The following is a 16670-nucleotide window of genomic DNA, read 5'->3' as shown; positions in this document are numbered from 1 at the left end:
AAAATGACAGACAACGAAAAAGTCTAGCGCAACCTATGATCCTCAATTATTATTATATTATTTATATTTTATTTTTTTATATATTTTTTAAATTAATATATTCATTTATAAAATGTGAATGACAATATTAAATCAAAATGAGAAATACTTTTGTTATGGCCCAAACAACACTCTAAAGTGCATCTGTTTAAAATTCCTAAGTTTTTAAATGAATCAAATCTGAATAAAAACCTAATTAATAAAATTAAAATGAACAAACACAGAAATACTCACTATGGCCCCCAATAAGCAATAACACAAGTTTTCAAACAAGACATAAAACACTGTGTTAAACATACCAACGGCAATTTATTTAGTAAAAAACATAACTATATACAATAATACAAAAGTAGAAAAATAAATAAAAATATAGCCATTTTTTTTACATTTTACAGTTGGTTCCCAAGAGGGGATCTCTTCGCCAAACCTCTCTTCTTGTACTTGTTTGCCAGCCACTGTACTTCTTAACTATGGTTTGGCCACCACACGCTTTTGTTGAGCCACTTTTGCCAACTGGGACCTAAAAGACAAAACATCCGTCAACTCCACTCGTTCTTACATCATTTTTTTCCCCCCACAGATTTTATAGGTGGAATCATGTAATCTACCTGTTCCTTTAAACTTCAGTTTAAGACAGCCCTTGAGTGTGCGACACGATCTCGGCATCATGCCGTCTCCGTGCAAGGTGTCTGTAAATAACAATCAACTTTGTGTCAAAAACAATGAAATAAGGAATAGCTGCAAATAATTTAACAATGTGTTAGTTGCAGGTGTGGTACAATGGAACGTCCAAATCTTTGTGGATCCGAGTACAAGACCCATGATAATTTTTGCTTGTCTAATAAACATGTACTGTATATACTGTACTCGCAATTTTTTTAATGACATTTTTCTATACGCCCGATTTACGCTAACTATAAAGGCAAGTTAAGGTCCAAATAATCTACAACCAAAAGCTGAAGCTGCAAGTGTGAAATAATGAAAATATAGTCTTTAAATCACAAGAAAATGTACCGTGCTTTGTGTTTCAGTCATATTGGTATCGAAAATTGGCCCATAAATAGTCTATATTGCAACTTATACTAGGGTCAATCTACAGTAAATTGACTTATTTTTTAACTAAAAACTAGGGGTGCGACCTCTACGTTAGTATATATGGTAGTTGTTTTATTTGTGTGCAGAAATATTATAGCGTAGGAGGGAAAAAAAAAACAAAAAGCACGTCCATCATTGTACTAGTGCACTAATTGTCCTATTAGTTAGGCCAAAGAGTGTGCTCGTACATAGACCCTGAAGCTCCATATCAGGGATGTCAAATAAATGCTTCAACTGGCTTCCATAGTATCACTTTTGGAACATTCCATTTCAGAGGTTCCATTGTAAAGTTGTAAAAGTTCCCTACACCAAAAGAAGACCTTATTTAACTTACCATTACCTTCATGGTTCTTCTCCCTGGTGTAATGGGCAGCTGAGTACTTAGCGCCGGTCAACTAGAAACAGACCAAGAAAAAGAGAGGAATTTATTGTTTTGAGTTATTAATATGCTGATTTTTGAAGTCTTTGAAGTTCTAACAGTTCAGTCAGTCAAGTCACTTTTATTGATGTAAGCGGTGTCCAAGTTATGGCCCATTGGCCAAATGCCCGGTTTTTATTGACCCGCAGCAAATTATGAAAATATCATTGTATATGGCACGCACATTAAGCTTGAATTCAGCCTACATTAGGGCTGAACAATATTGGGAAAAAAATGACATTGTGACTTTTTGGGGGTTTGGGATATATTGCGATATCCAGTATATTGCAATATTAAAAGTAGAAGAATTTTCACCAGATGACTTGAATAGTTCTATTTGGGAAGATGCTGTTTGCATTCAGCATTTTATTAGATTATTTTTCCCGAATTTGTCCCTTGTTTCTCTCTTCATTTATCCTTGTATTCTTATTTTTCTTAGTTCATATCATTATATATATTTCAATAATTTGTCAAAGATTACTTGCTGTACACGTTTTATTGTTGCATTACAGTGGTACCTCTAGTTACAAAATCATTGGTTCTGCGTCTGTAAGTAGAGACACGTTGTAAATGTAAATGCCCGAATCTTTTCCAAGTGCCCCAAAATTCAGACATAAATCTTTTATAAAGTATAAAAATGCATCAAAACATGGAATAAATGTTACAATGAGATTATTGCACATGTATTTATATATTTTTGGATTTATTAATAATAATTAACAATTATAATGAAGGAACTAGAGCTGGGAATCTTTGGGCACATAACGATTCGATTACGATTACGATTCAGAGGCTCCGATTCGATTATAAAACGATTATTGATGCACCCTCCTCCTTTTTTTTCCCCCTCTTTTTTTTTTTTTTTATGTTTTGTACATTAGTTCCAAAATTGTTCAAAAATACTCTCAGGCTAAACCACACTACTATTTCAGTATCAATGTTAACATATAGCAGTAAACAAATATACAAAAATAACATTAAATAAAAAACTCCAGTCCCCATTCTGTATCAGCAGCTTTAAACTACATTCAATTAATTTAATGTTGTGAATCAACCGTTAAATTTGTTAAAATTGCTCCCGTTATTCCATAATTTCCCTTTTGTCTACTTTCGACATGTGAAAGTTTTAAAACTATTTTAAAGATTTAGGAGTATTTTAGATAAAAAGTTAATTAGGTTTGCTTGGAAGGTTCGCTACAACAGCCTTGCAGGGAAGTGTACTGCTTTAAGATGGCGGCCGTTTATAACGCCCGCATCTAGCTTTTTGTAGATGTGCTGCTAACACTACCAAATCTATCTGCTTCTAGTCCTATATAAATGATATCCACCGTAACATTATATGGATGTACTTTGAAGCAGCTTTTCGGCAGCAGTCAGGTATGTTGTTGTGTTTTTTTATCTCGTTGCATGAGTTGAGCTAGAGCCGTGAGTTGAGCATTGCCATTACCCGAGGGGCCGGGTAATGGGAAGCATGATGTTTAGCTACTCTCGCTCCGTTCCGTCCTGAAGACCGCGCGGCGCGCTGAGTGTTGTGTACTTCCGCTTTACTTGCATATTTTAATAATCGGAATTTGGATGTTTGTGAATTGTTCTCGAATCTTCCACGGCCGAATCGCAAATAATCTAAGAATCGGAAATTTTGCACACCTCTAGAAGGAACTATTGCGCATGCGCAATAAAAATTAAAATTAGAATATCAAGTGAAAGTTGTTTTATTTTGGAAATTTAACACGGAAGAAAAAATTTATTGAGCCAGAAATACAATCTTTTCTATTTTATTCATTTATTTAACATGTCAAATTCACCTTTTATGTTGAATTGTTAATTTCCAATAAAACGCACGTTGCAGTTTTATACCTTTATTAATTGCTCTCAACAGCCAGAAGTACCTTTTCGGCAGCAACCGCCAAAACACACTAACTGGCGCATTTTCTTACGTCACAATTATGCGCTGCAAAACCAAATGCCAACAGTGAATACAAACAATAACCATAAACCACTAACAAATTAAACTTAACAATCTCCATCATTTTTTTTTTTTTTTTTTTTTTTAACACAAGGATGCAAGTCAGTATTCAGTATAAATGATATTTAAAGGCATAACATTCAATGACATTTTTTGTCTTAAATTTAACAGTCAAAAGCATTCTTCAATAAACAGTTAATCCTCAAGTTTCCACTGTCCATCCTTCAACACCTTGAGAAGCAGTAAAGAGGAAGCTCCTTTTTTTGTGAGACAATCGGCCAACTGTTCCTTTGTTGAAGACCAGTGAACATGTTGAATCCTTCCGCTTTGGAGTAGTTCTTTAATGCCACTTACTTCTAGTCTCAGTCGTTTCTCCGTTACCGACTTTGTTGATTTGATGGCATCCACAAGTGAGTAATTGTCTGTGACACATGTCACTGGCAGAGTGCCATGCTTGACTTGTCCTGTTGTGAGTTCAGCGTAAAGGGATGACAAAAATATGGCATTATCGATCCCATCAGCAAGAGCAAGTGTTTCTCCGGCCAGTGTGCTCCGAACCACTCTCCTGATCCTCTTGGATTGCCAGCAGATAGGAGAGAATTTTCCTTCCTTGCCCATCAGCACAATGAGATGTCCACCTTGTGTTCCACCATCAGGAAGATTTCCCATTGAGGCATCACTGAAAACGACAAGCTTCAAAGAATCATCATCTCCTAAGTATTGGTATTTAAGTGTGACATTTTCTGACTTGAGTTTTCTTATCACTTTATTTGCTTCGTGCAAGGTTTGCACAGTTCCAGTTTTTAAGGTAGATGCAAGAACACGTGTGTCAAACATGACATCTGGCCTGCTTTGTCTGGCTACCCATAGCAGCTGACCAATCTTTGACCTCAGCTGGTCGATCTCATTTCCTGTGAGAGGTGAATGACGGTTCAAAGCTCTTGATGAATCCATGACAATAGGTTGAAGATTTTTTATGTACGCATCCTGTTTCATCTCCACACCATTTTTTACAGTCGCCAGGTCCATTCCAACATAGCGAAAGCACTTGTGCTCCTCACGGCCCACTTGAAAAGCTGTTTTGAGCTGAGGAATGATGGTCTTGGTGAAAAGTTGTGAGCCACCCCATATAAAGTCATCTACATGGCATGCGAGGATGCCAGTTACATGGCCATTTTCATCCAACCAGTAGAAAACAGCAGGATCTACTTGTGACATTCTGGCTCCTGCTTTTTCCAGTGTGGCTTTGACTTTATTGTACCAGTAGAGTGAGGCATCGGCTAGTCCATAGACACATTTATTAAGTTTCCACACTTTTCTTTCACATCCAAATTCAGGAGGAGGACGAAGGTGAATGTCCCGAGACAGCTCTGCACCCTGAAGAAACGCTGACTTTATGTCCATGGAGTGCAGCATCCACTGTCTTTGGCAAATCACTGCCACGATCAATTTTAGTGATTCTGATGAGCATGTAGGGGAGTCTTTCGGAAGATCTGTATTGTTATACTCTTCGAATCCCCTAGCTACTAGACGTGCTTTGGGTACAATACCTTCTGTTGTTTCCTTCAGTGTGCACACCCACCTGGTGGACACCAGTTTTTGACCAACATCTTCCACCTCCTCAAACACACCATTGTTTTTCCAGTTACTAATTTCATCCTGTTTTGCCTTCTGAAATGAAACATCTTCTGTGACCAACACGTCATTGTCATGCATGTCGGAACATACCTCATCACTGTTCAGAGGCTCAAACTGAAGATCATCTACTTGACTTAGATCAGCTGATTTTGTAACACCAGCTACAAGTTCCGGTTCTGAGTATTGTAGGTTGTACCAGTTCTTGTACTGTCCAGTGGCTTTTCCGGCTCGTCCAATCACTTTAGCCGTGTGAGAAACACCAGTGTCTTTGTCCAGATATTTGATCACTTGTCCCTTTTTTAACTTCACGGAGTCTCCAGTTGTTTCATCCCTTAGCTGTGGATCATGATGATGGGTATTCCTTTCAAACTCAACATCATTGTCCATTTGTATGTCAGCATTTACAACTGTGTTTTTTTCACTCTGCTGTGGCTCAACAGAACTTGGTCCTTCCCTGGGATCACCATCAGCCTTCCTTAATCTCGATTGGTGAACTCTGACGTACGTCCCACCATGACGTACGAATACAACTACTCCATCTTGTCCTATTACAATGCCAGGGCCTTTCCATTCAACACAGTCTGCCCTTTTGTAGAACACTTTGTCCCCAGTGTCATATTTCTCATCATTTGGACGTATTTGCTTTCTGAGAGCTCTCCTTATTCTTTCTGAACACTCTGCCTCGGAAAATGCTTTCCTTGCTGTGTGTAAGGCAGTTAAATGTTGTCCAACCCATCCGCTGATGGTCGTGCCTTCCAGGGCAGGTGGTTTATCAATCAAAACAGAAGGAAGATTAGGATTGTGTCCAAAAACTAGTTGATATGGACTGAAGCCGTGAACATTGTGCATTGTATTTTTTGCCATAAGTGCCCAGTCCAGGGCTGTTTCCCAGTCACACTTGTTGTCCACTTTAACTTTCAGCAGTATTTCTGTGAGTGTTTGATTATGGCGTTCAAGCAAACCATTACTCCATGGGCTGTATCCAGCAGTAGTCTTTATTTCAATATTAAAGTTCTCTGCCATGTCTCTTATTTCATCATTATTGAATTCTCCTCCGTTGTCACTGAAAAGTCGTTCTGGTGGACCGTGAATACTAATCCAGGAATGAATGAATTTTTTTACAATTAGATTTGGCTTCTTGGAGGTGACGATGCATCCAGCACTGAAACGAGTAAAATGATCAATAATGTGCATATACCACACACTGTGTTCTAGCTCATGTAAATCCACTGCTACAGTCTCGTTGTAGCGAGAAGCCATTGGCAGACCTACAGCAGGTTTAGGCTTCGATTTGCCGTGTTTCAGACATATTTCACATTTGCCTACAATCTTTTCTAGAATAGAAATGTTCTCAACATCAGCATTTCCAGCATTTATGAGCAATGTTTTGAGTTTATCAACTGAAGCATGTCCGAACTGCTTGTGCAATTTCAGGAAAACTTTGTGCTTTTGTTCTTCGTTCATATTTTCTGTGATCGCAAGTACTGTGTTCTCATATGCATTACTTGGAGATTCTTTACTTGATATATTTATACAGTAGTGTCCTGACGATGTCACTTCAAGAGCTAACTGTTGGTTCAACATGGTGGCTGTATCCTCCTGTAAATTTAGCACAGCCCCTGCTTTTTTCAGTGAAGCTTTACTAAGTAGTAAAGGGATGTCTGCTGGAACAACTTCCGTTTCAATAAAGCATTTTGTTGACCCCACTTTAGCAGGCAACTTAACCTTTTTTGTAGCATTTACAATTTTTCCATCTCCAAACTTGAAAGGCTTGTTGCTCTCGATGCTTGTCACTTTCTGCTTTTCACTTGCACTTAATCCATCCAAATAGTTGTCCAGCCATTTTTCCCCACAAACTGTCCTTGTGCATGCAGTGTCAATTACTGCTGATCCTAGAGCTTCTACCATGAAAATTCCATCATCACATTGCTTGGAATACAATGTAATGTTGCACTCTTCTGGTTGTTCACGGTATTGATGTTCATTTGTTATCTGATGTTCACTTGTCATCTTTACATTTTCCTTCTTGTGCGGACAATCCTTCACCCAGTGATATGTGCTCTGACAAATTCCACACTGAGTTCGTCTTCCATATTTATCAAGCGGATTAGTGCCTGCAATTGGTCCTCGAGCACGGCTGTTTTGGACACGTGACTGATCTCTTTTCCGGGTATCCGCGTAGTAAACGGCGTCTTTACTCACATTGATCGGTCCTTCTTTGGACTCGCTGTTGTCGCCAAATACCCGTTTGAGTGCCGATTTCATGTCGGCAAACGTGTGCGTCCTGCACGCAGTTAAAGCCAGCTGCTTGTCTTTCACGTCAAGTCCGGCAGTATCCAAAAGTTTAAACGCCAAAACTGCGTCGGGAAGAATCATATTAAACTTACGAATCTTGTTGTATTTCTGTTCAAAGTCCGCAATATAGTCCGCCATAGCGACGTCATCCTTCCGCGTTATCTTGTCGAACTCGGAGTACGCCTCGTAGGCTCGGTCTTTTTCCTCTCTCAAAAAGACTTTGTCGAGTTCGGAGATCAGCGTGTTCAAACCATCTTCTTTATCCAAATCATCGGCTGGTATTTCCAGAGCCACGTCTCTTGCTCTGCCTTTTAGCGATAAAGTCACCGCTAGCCCTTGTTTCTTTTTTTCCAAGTCCGTCACCCGCGTCCATATTTCCAACTCATTTTTCCATTTCTCGTAGGACTTTCCTTCTTCAAATCCCGGGGGTAATCTGTAGTTGTTAGTGGCAGCCATCCTCTGCTACCATGTTAATTTCCAATAAAACGCACGTTGCAGTTTTATACCTTTATTAATTGCTCTCAACAGCCAGAAGTACCTTTTCGGCAGCAACCGCCAAAACACACTAACTGGCGCATTTTCTTACGTCACAATTATGCGCTGCAAAACCAAATGCCAACAGTGAATACAAACAATAACCATAAACCACTAACAAATTAAACTTAACAGAATTGCAGAAAAACAACCTTTTCAGGATATTCGAATTTTCTTAGTACCACTATAAATACATTTGTTATCCCTATGGTATCATTGTCAAATTAGACTTACTTTCTCCAAGCTGGAGTGGTGCTTTTGCATTCGTCGGTTCAAATCCCGGTAGCACTGGTCGACTGCCAAAACACTTTTTATCATCTTGTCGGCATGGCTGTGTCCTTTGGCGCAGTACCCGTCTGCCAGTTGGATGAGAAGCTTAACGCATTCTTCAGTTTGCTGTGGAGGAGCCAATAAGATCATTTTTGAATGCTTGCATCCTATCAGATGCGGGTGTGACAAGGAACCTACCTTGCTGATGATTTTAATGTTTTCCTTCTCCTTCAGCAGCTCCTGCTTGAAACCAATGCCTGAGCCGGTGGAGTAGTGCATCGACAGGTAAAGTTCGCCCATGTCCTGTATTCTCTTCTTGGCCTAAGGACAAAAACTTGTTATGTTTTGGTTAAGTCACACAATGTTGACTGTTTTGAGACTAATGATTTCTAACTCAGTCACCTGTATGGCATGGCGTTCAAAACCCAAGTACTGCAGACACTGGTCCAGTTGCTGCTTTCTTCCATTCCATAAACAGAGGAGACGGTTCTCTCTCTCACACAAATCAGTCAAGATGCCTATAAAAAGAAACAAAAAAAAAAACACCCACCCGTTAGGGAAACATAATGATGCAAGATGTGCCTTTGGCAAGCTGTTTGAGCGTTAACGTAAGAGATCATAGTGTTATTTTAATGTTTCTCTATTGAAAAATATTTAGAATAAAGTGTCATTTATTAAAGTGTAAGTGAGTGTTGAAGTGCTCAGTGTTGCCAACTCGGCGATTTTCTTGCTAAATCTGGCGACTTTTTTTGGTCAAAAGCAGCTAGCGACAAATCTAGCGACAAGTTACCATCATTTCTTTTTGTACTGTATTGTACTTCTGGTCCATTTAGTTTGGCAATATTAAAAAAAAATGTGAGGGTTCATTTGTAGTTCTAAACATATTTGGGTGCATTTGGACTCACTTTTAGCGTCTCCCACTGCGTTATTCCTCTCCTATACAACGCCCATTACAATTAAATGCAAATTGCCAATTATGCAAATTAGGTGATGACACCATATAACAACTTTTAGGATGGTAAATAATCTTTAACTTCTGTAAATCCCACTCACTTTGGCAAATGACAGCATTATTTGTCCATTACATTTGTGATTTGTTACTTCTGCTAATAGATACTTATAGGAGATCAAACATATCAGGTGTTCAGCCCCGCCCATCAACTTTTTGAGTGCTCTTTAGAGCTATCTATAGATAGGTAAATGTTAAGGACAGCCAATAGCTACTTACCTTACTGGGTAGTTGGCAACACTGAAAGTGCTCCACTCTTCAGTGATAGTTGAGAGAAACCTACAAACCAGTCTCCCCCCCACACATGTTATATAATCTTTATCTTCTGTAAATCCCGCTCACTTTGGCAAACTACAGCATTATTCGTCCATTACATTTACGATTTGTTACTTCTGCTAATAAACACTTATAGGCAGGGGTGCACATAAGTGGTCCGCATGCACGCTGGCCCTCAACGACTTCCATACGCTTTTGCGTACCGATGGCTGACCACTGTATTTGCGGCGGACACGAGAAAATAACTTCTAAAAATGTCGAAGAGGCAGGCCCCACTGAGTAATTATTTCCGTCTTCCCCCACCACCGTCAAAAAAACGACAGACGACGGAGACGTCACCGGAGCTACCGAAAAAAGGACTTTTGCTGAAAAGTGGCTGCAGGAGGTACCATGGCTAGAAGCAAATGATGCTCGCACGGAAATGCAGTACAAAATGTGCCGTGAGACTACCAATGTCGCTGATAAGAGCAGCGCATTTTATGTAGGGTCAAAGAATTTCAGCCATCCAAACTTTGAAAAGCACGAAAAAAACAAGAGCATGTGGCAATTAGGCAAACTATCGATGTCAAGACAGTGATGAAGAACAGCGCCATGCAGTGAGAAACGTGTTTTTGCTCGCATTTTACAAAGCTAAACATGCACGTTCAATGAGGTCTTATGAGGAGGACATCCCACTTTTACAAAGGCTTGGAGTTAATGTGGGAGCCGCATAATGCCCTTTATTTTGAATTGGTGCTTTTATGTTTATTTCTTTACATTTCACTTCAAAATAATGGCAATTTTGTTGTGCCAGTTGATGTTAATCAAGCATTAATTGTTAAAATAATTACTAAAGTTAATTGGCTCTAAGTAAAGCTTGTCATAATTTTATCGCATCAGGCGGGTCGGCTCTCAAGCTCAATGAGGACCAAGTCACATCTCCAGGTCCTCCTCTGAGCACCTGGGCAAAAAAAAATATGTGCACCCCAGCTTATAGGAGAGAAAACTATTAATATCAGGTTTCCCCCCTATCAACTACATAAGTAAATGTTATCCTTCAAACTGACCTGTAACATGTTCTTCTTGGTCCTGACCCAGCCTTCCCATTGTATCGCCATTCCTCTCTACGTACTGGTAGAAGATCTCTGCGATGCCTTTGGTTAACATGCAGGCCTGAATGAGGGAAAACACAATTACAGAAGATTAGACATGTTACATTCTATGAACTCTGCTTGAATATTTAATGGTGTGATTTCAACCTTGAGGAAGAATTCCTTCTGTTCAAGGTGTTTACTGCTCATGAAGGTCACATGGTCCAACTGAGCGCTGGAGTCAGGTTTGCCTGTTGGGCAGCACCAGTCCTCCATCCTCTTATAGTCTTCCTCCAGGCTTTCCAGCAGACGACATACCTGCAAGTGGAAAATAAGTATGATTGTGAATATAGTTTGAATGAACCAAGCATTTTAAGGGGGGTGACCCTTCCAAAACCATCTACCTACCTGTGCCCAGGTCTTCTGGAAAGCCAGAGAGGCGATGACCACTTGGCGTTTGCCGTGTGTTTTGGGCAAAAGCTTAAGCCAGTTAGTGGTCGTACTGCCATCGTTGTCTCTTTCCAAGTCCGTGTCATTAGAAGTGGTCTTTCCTATTGCAGAGCCTTGGCCTTCTAATGATCCAGCAGTAAGCTCCGGTGGGTATTCTGCAGACAAAAACATGGATGAGCAACCAATAATCAAAGGTGGGTCTTAACGCATTACATGTACTCCGTTACATTTACTTGAGTAACTTTTTGAGAAAAATGTACTTCGAAGAGTAGTTTTACTAAGCTATACTTTATACTTTTAATTGAGTAGATTTGTGAAGAAAAAGATGCTACTCTTACTTCGCTACTTTGGGCTACACAAGAATCATTAAATTGTTCCTCTTTGCATATTATTTTATTTTTTGCCGGCAATGCCAACAGTACCTCTACCAATTTCACCAATGAGATGTCACAACAATAATCCCATGACTCCAAGGTTGCCGTTCTATGTTCACACCAGCCTCTTCAATCATGTGGTGTCTTTAAAGCACCTTAAAAAATGAAGTATTTGACATAGAGCGCTCCCCTCAACATGACTCGAAAGTGCGGATTTTAACCTCTCTCCTAGTTTTTATCTGGCACCGATTGACCACGGAAACCCGGAGATATGATCCTTTTAATTTCATAAAAGTAATTTGGAAGGAACTACTCACTATTCAAACTAGGAACTATTTTCTCCACCAGAGGGCACTCATGCTTTTTGGACAAATAACGCAACTATGATTTTTTTTTTTTTTTTCTTTCGCCGGAATTTATAACAACAGTTCATATAGATAACTTTTTGCTCAGAAAAAAATACCATTGTTTAAAAAAAAAAAAATGTAAGCAGTTACTCATAATGTTACACATTACTTGAGTATTCTTTTCACCAAATACCTTTTTACTTGTACTTGAGTACATTTTTTGGACGACTACTTTTACTTTTACTTGAATAATATTATTTTGAAGTAACGCTACTTTTACTTGAGTACGTTTTTTGGCTACTCTACCCACCTCTGCCAATGATGGACACATTGAGTGGTTTGACTGATTCCCAACTGTAAAACGATGAAGTACCATCAAGTGGGATGCAGGAGCACATACATTTGCACACGTAAGTTGATTACATATTTACTTAAAATAATGTTCTCTTCATCTACACCCATTCATGCGGCATTTGGTGAAAGGCAAAACCACAAAATGTCTAAAAAAAAAAAAAAAATAGGAAAGGTCTTTTCAGATTTCCTCGGGTTTTCTTTCTTATTTTTTTAACGGACGATTGCGGTACAAAAATCCTGATTAGGTGGCAACCTTTCCGCAGAGAATAATATTTTATTGTGAAGAAATATTTGAATTTAGCAAATTTCTCTAGATAACGGTAATATAAATGTTAATGTCACCCTAAATTTGAACTGAAGCGGACACCCGCGATGCATCGATCGTAAAGCGAGGATGAATGATGACCCACGCGTAGAAAAACACGAAAATATACATGTTTATTGTCATATTAAATTCTAAAATGTAGTAAGCGTGCAAACGATTTAACTTTAACTCGACGCGATATTCCAAGTGTCCTTTTTGACTCGGCAATTCTAAATGACCGTTAAAGGTTTGCTAAATGTTACCTGTAAAGCGTTAGTTGTTGAAAAGTACCAAATTCTTCGTTAAAGGACGACCACCAAAATGCTTACACCGTGCAGTTCACAATAATTTGGCACGACGCAAAACGTTATGGCAAATAAAACAAGTTTAATCAAACTTACCTCTCAGCCATTCAACGAATGAAGTAAGTTCAGACGTGAGGTGTTCCATGGTAGAAAAGTTCTTTCCAGATGAGTCGCGTGCCTTCCGATGAATCGCGTGCGCTCGAATGCTGCATCTGACCGATTCCCACCTGCTCGTTTGGATGGTGCTGAGATGCTCACGTGACATCAAAGGCCAGGTCGTCTCTGTGTGACGTCATGTTTTGGCGCCAGCTCCTCTGGACGGACACGTCTTACTTGAGAACTTCAATTCAAATAACAATTTTTCTTTCTTTCTTTTATTAATTAATTAATTTATTTATTTATTCTTTTTATTTATTCATCATTATTAACCATAAAAAGTATTTTTTTCCTTAACCCTTTCAGGACAGGGGCACTACGGTGGACTGCCAAATAAGGTCATCGAGCAGGGGTCCTCAAATACAAATCTTGAAGCTCCACAATTATTATATTCATACCCGCATGGGTCCATTTATTAATGTCGGTCAAGTACAAGGCAGGTCGAAGGTAGAAAAGGTGGTTTTCTTTTGACCAAACAAGAATACAGTGCACATTCTGATTAAATAAAAATAAATTTTAATAAAACATTTTCTTGACTTAAAATAAAAATACACAAAAAAAAAACAAACACATGCAGGTACAATGCTTACACATGTACACTAAATAATTGACAAGATCTGTCATGTTAGGAGGAAACTTCTCTTCAAAAGAGCTGTGCTCTGTAACATAATGGCATTTCACATTTTGACTTTTTATCAGAGCAACTGTCTTGAAGCATATGACAGGGTATCACAAAAGTGAGTACACCCCTTGCATTTGTGCAGATATTTAAGTATATCTTTTCATGGAACAGCACTGACAAAATTACACTTTGACACAATGGAAAGTAGTCTGTGTGCAGCTTATACAATAGAGTTAATTTATTTTCCCCTCAAAATATAGCCATTAATATCTTAATCCCTGGCAACAAAAGTGAGTCCACTCTTAGAAACTACACCCCTAAATGTCCAAATTGAGTACTGCTTGTCATTTTCCCTCCAAAATGTCAGGTGACTCGTTAGTGTTCTAGGTCCAGGTGCACATAGGGAGCAGGTGTGTTCAAATTTGTAGTGCAGCTCTCACACTCTCTCATACTGGTCACTGAAACTTACAACATGGCCCCATATGGCAAAGAACTCTCTGAGGATCTTAAAAGACATGTTGTTGCGCTACATGAAAATGGCCAAGGCAACAAGAAGATTGCCAGCACCCTGAAACTGAGTTACAGCAAAGTGTCTAAGATCATCCAGCATTTTAAAAGAGCAGGGTCCACTCAGAACAGGCCTCAGGTTGGTCGTCCAAAGAAGCTGAGCGCACGTGCTGAGCGTCGCATCCAAATGCTTTCTTTGAAAGATCGTCGCAGGAGTGCTGTCAGCATTTTCGCAGAGATTGAAGAGGTGGGGGGTCAGCCTGTTCGTGCTCAGACCATGTGCCGCACTCTACATCAAATTGGTGTGCATGGTTGTGTTATGTACTTACATTTATATGTTCACTTGTATGCATTATGTAGTCTTTTATTATTAGTCAAAGCAATCATGCATTCACATTCGGGTTAGTTTTAACATATAGCATTTGGTGATATAAGTGTAAGCTCAGTTATCTTAGTCCTTTGAAGACCACAAAGGTGTAACATGAACCCCCCCTCAGTCTACTCAAGTCTTTGTTCATCCAATCAGGGGAAGCCACAAGAAAACCCCAGAACTGTTCCTTGTTGACCAATGGTTTGAATGAGTAAAGTAAACGCCCACTAGATTGTAAAATGTGAGGTATATATTGGAGTCAGATACTGTAATGTGTGTGCCTCATTCATTAAAACGTGTTTATTGTTTGACCACACCCTGAGACTCTCAGTATTTGTGTGTCGACTCCGTTTTTAGTAAAGCCTCCAGAACAGAAAAAGAATGCGCGGCGTTGAAGGTACGAGGTCAAGACCCAACGCCAACAGTTGTCACCCCAGGAGGAAACCTCTTCTGAAGACGGTACACAAGAAAGCCTGCAAACAGTTTGCTGAAGACATGTCAACAAAGCACATGGATTACTTGAACCATGTCCTATGGTCTGATGAGAAGAAGATTAATTTGTTTGATTCCGATGGTCTCAAGCATGTGTGGTGGCGACCAGGTGAGCAGTACAAAGATATGTGTGTCATGCCTACAGTCAAGTATGGTGGTGGGAGTGTCATGGTCTGGGGGTGCATGAGTGCTGCAGATGTTGGAGAGTTACATTCCATTGAGGGAAACATGAACTCCAACATGTACTGTGAAATATTGCAGCAGAGCATGATCCCCTCCCTCCAGAAACTGGATTGCAGGGCAGTGTTCCAGTATGACGATGACCCCATACACACCTCCAAGATGGCCACTGTTTTACTGAAGAAGCTGACGGTAAAGGTGATGGACTGGCCAAGACTTGAACCCAATAGAACATCTTTGGGGGATCCTCAAGCAGAAGGTGGAGGTGCGCAAAGTCTCAAATATCCGGCAGCTACGCAACGTCGTCATGGAGGAGTGGAAGAGCATTCTAGAGGCAACTTGTGAAGCTCTGGTCAACTCAATGCGCAGGAGAGTAAAGGCAGTTCTGGATAATAGTGGTTGCCACACAAAATATTGTCAGTTGACATGTTGTATGTCGATATTGACAACTTTCACTGAGGGGTGTACTCAGTTTTGTTGCCAGGGGTTTAGATATTAATGACTTTATTTTGAGTTATTCAGAGGGGAAAAATAATGAACTCTATTATATAAGCTGCACACAGACTACTTGTGTCAAAGTGTCATTTTGTCAGTGTTGTCCCATGAAAAGATATACTTAAATATCTGCAGAAATGCGAGGGGTGTACTCACCTTTGTGATACACTGGACATTGTATTTTTGTTTGGTCAAAAGAAAACCACCTTTACCTCCTTCGACCTGCCTTGTACTTGACCGACATTAATAAATGGACCCATGTTTGTATGAAAAAAATAATTGTGGACCTTCAAGATTTGTATTTGAGGACCCCTAGTCAATGTGCTGCCATAGCAGATTCATGGCACATTAAGCCCTTAATTTTTTAATTTGTCTGTTTTTTCCTGGAAACCCCCATTTACAGACGTCGCGCACCCGCTTTTGTTTCAACCCAGCCATAAAAAGAAGGTAAGTAATTATATTTAACTCAAAATGGCTGTCATTTTTTGCTTAGAATCATTAATTGATGTCTACTTTAAAAAAAACAAAAACGAATTTAAAAAAATATTCACTCGGATATTTTAAACTTTAAACAAATTACATCACAATGAAAAAAATAGTTTCTATAAGTAAGTCTCGGATGTCTACTGTACCTTATAGCTATAGCTTAATTGTATTCATTTTTTGTCACTGTCGAATTTTCCCCAACATTTTAGATGATAAATAATCGATCGCCTTTTCTTTCCCCATTTTGAAGGCTAATTCACAGTCACAATTTTTTTTTAACTTATATATTCTCAATTATTATTATATTTATATTTCGTTTTTTTAATCTATCTTTTTTAATTAATAAATATATTCATTTATAAGCTGTTAATGTCAATCTTAAATTAAAATGAGAAATACTTTTCTTATGGCCCAAACAACACTGTAAACATAGGCGGAGTTTGACTTTTGGGGCAGGGGGGCACAACTTGTTGATGACCCCGAAAAGCAGTGTCAGCAATAAAATTAAATTACAAGAATATTTATAATAATCAGTTGACAATGAGCGTTTTTTGTTTCCCATCATTCTTGAGGGGAATTTTAAATCAGGCTGCTTAGGCAATACTTTTCGTCAAGCTC

The 16670-nt window shown here is 39.1% G+C and overlaps 1 protein-coding gene across 1 annotated transcript; it reads right to left on the bottom strand.

The window, feature by feature from the left end:
- Positions 1-442: 442 nt before the first annotated feature.
- Positions 443-12964, bottom strand: LOC130920875 (triple functional domain protein-like). Its single transcript, XM_057844397.1, has 10 exons — positions 12841-12964; positions 11019-11215; positions 10779-10928; positions 10587-10692; positions 8658-8773; positions 8454-8576; positions 8220-8381; positions 1469-1529; positions 648-728; positions 443-559 (listed from the first exon to the last, which is right to left on the bottom strand). The coding sequence occupies exons 1-10, from the start codon at positions 12887-12889 to the stop codon at positions 504-506; spliced, it is 1101 nt and encodes a 366-aa protein (XP_057700380.1). The 5' UTR covers positions 12890-12964; the 3' UTR covers positions 443-503.
- Positions 12965-16670: the final 3706 nt, after the last annotated feature.

The sequence above is a fragment of the Corythoichthys intestinalis genome, chromosome 8 (assembly GCF_030265065.1).
Source record: "Corythoichthys intestinalis isolate RoL2023-P3 chromosome 8, ASM3026506v1, whole genome shotgun sequence".
In the NCBI taxonomy this organism is placed as follows: Eukaryota; Metazoa; Chordata; class Actinopteri; order Syngnathiformes; family Syngnathidae; genus Corythoichthys; species Corythoichthys intestinalis.
The sequence above is the reverse complement of the archived record's forward strand: the minus strand, read 5'-3'. Positions and strand labels throughout refer to the sequence as shown.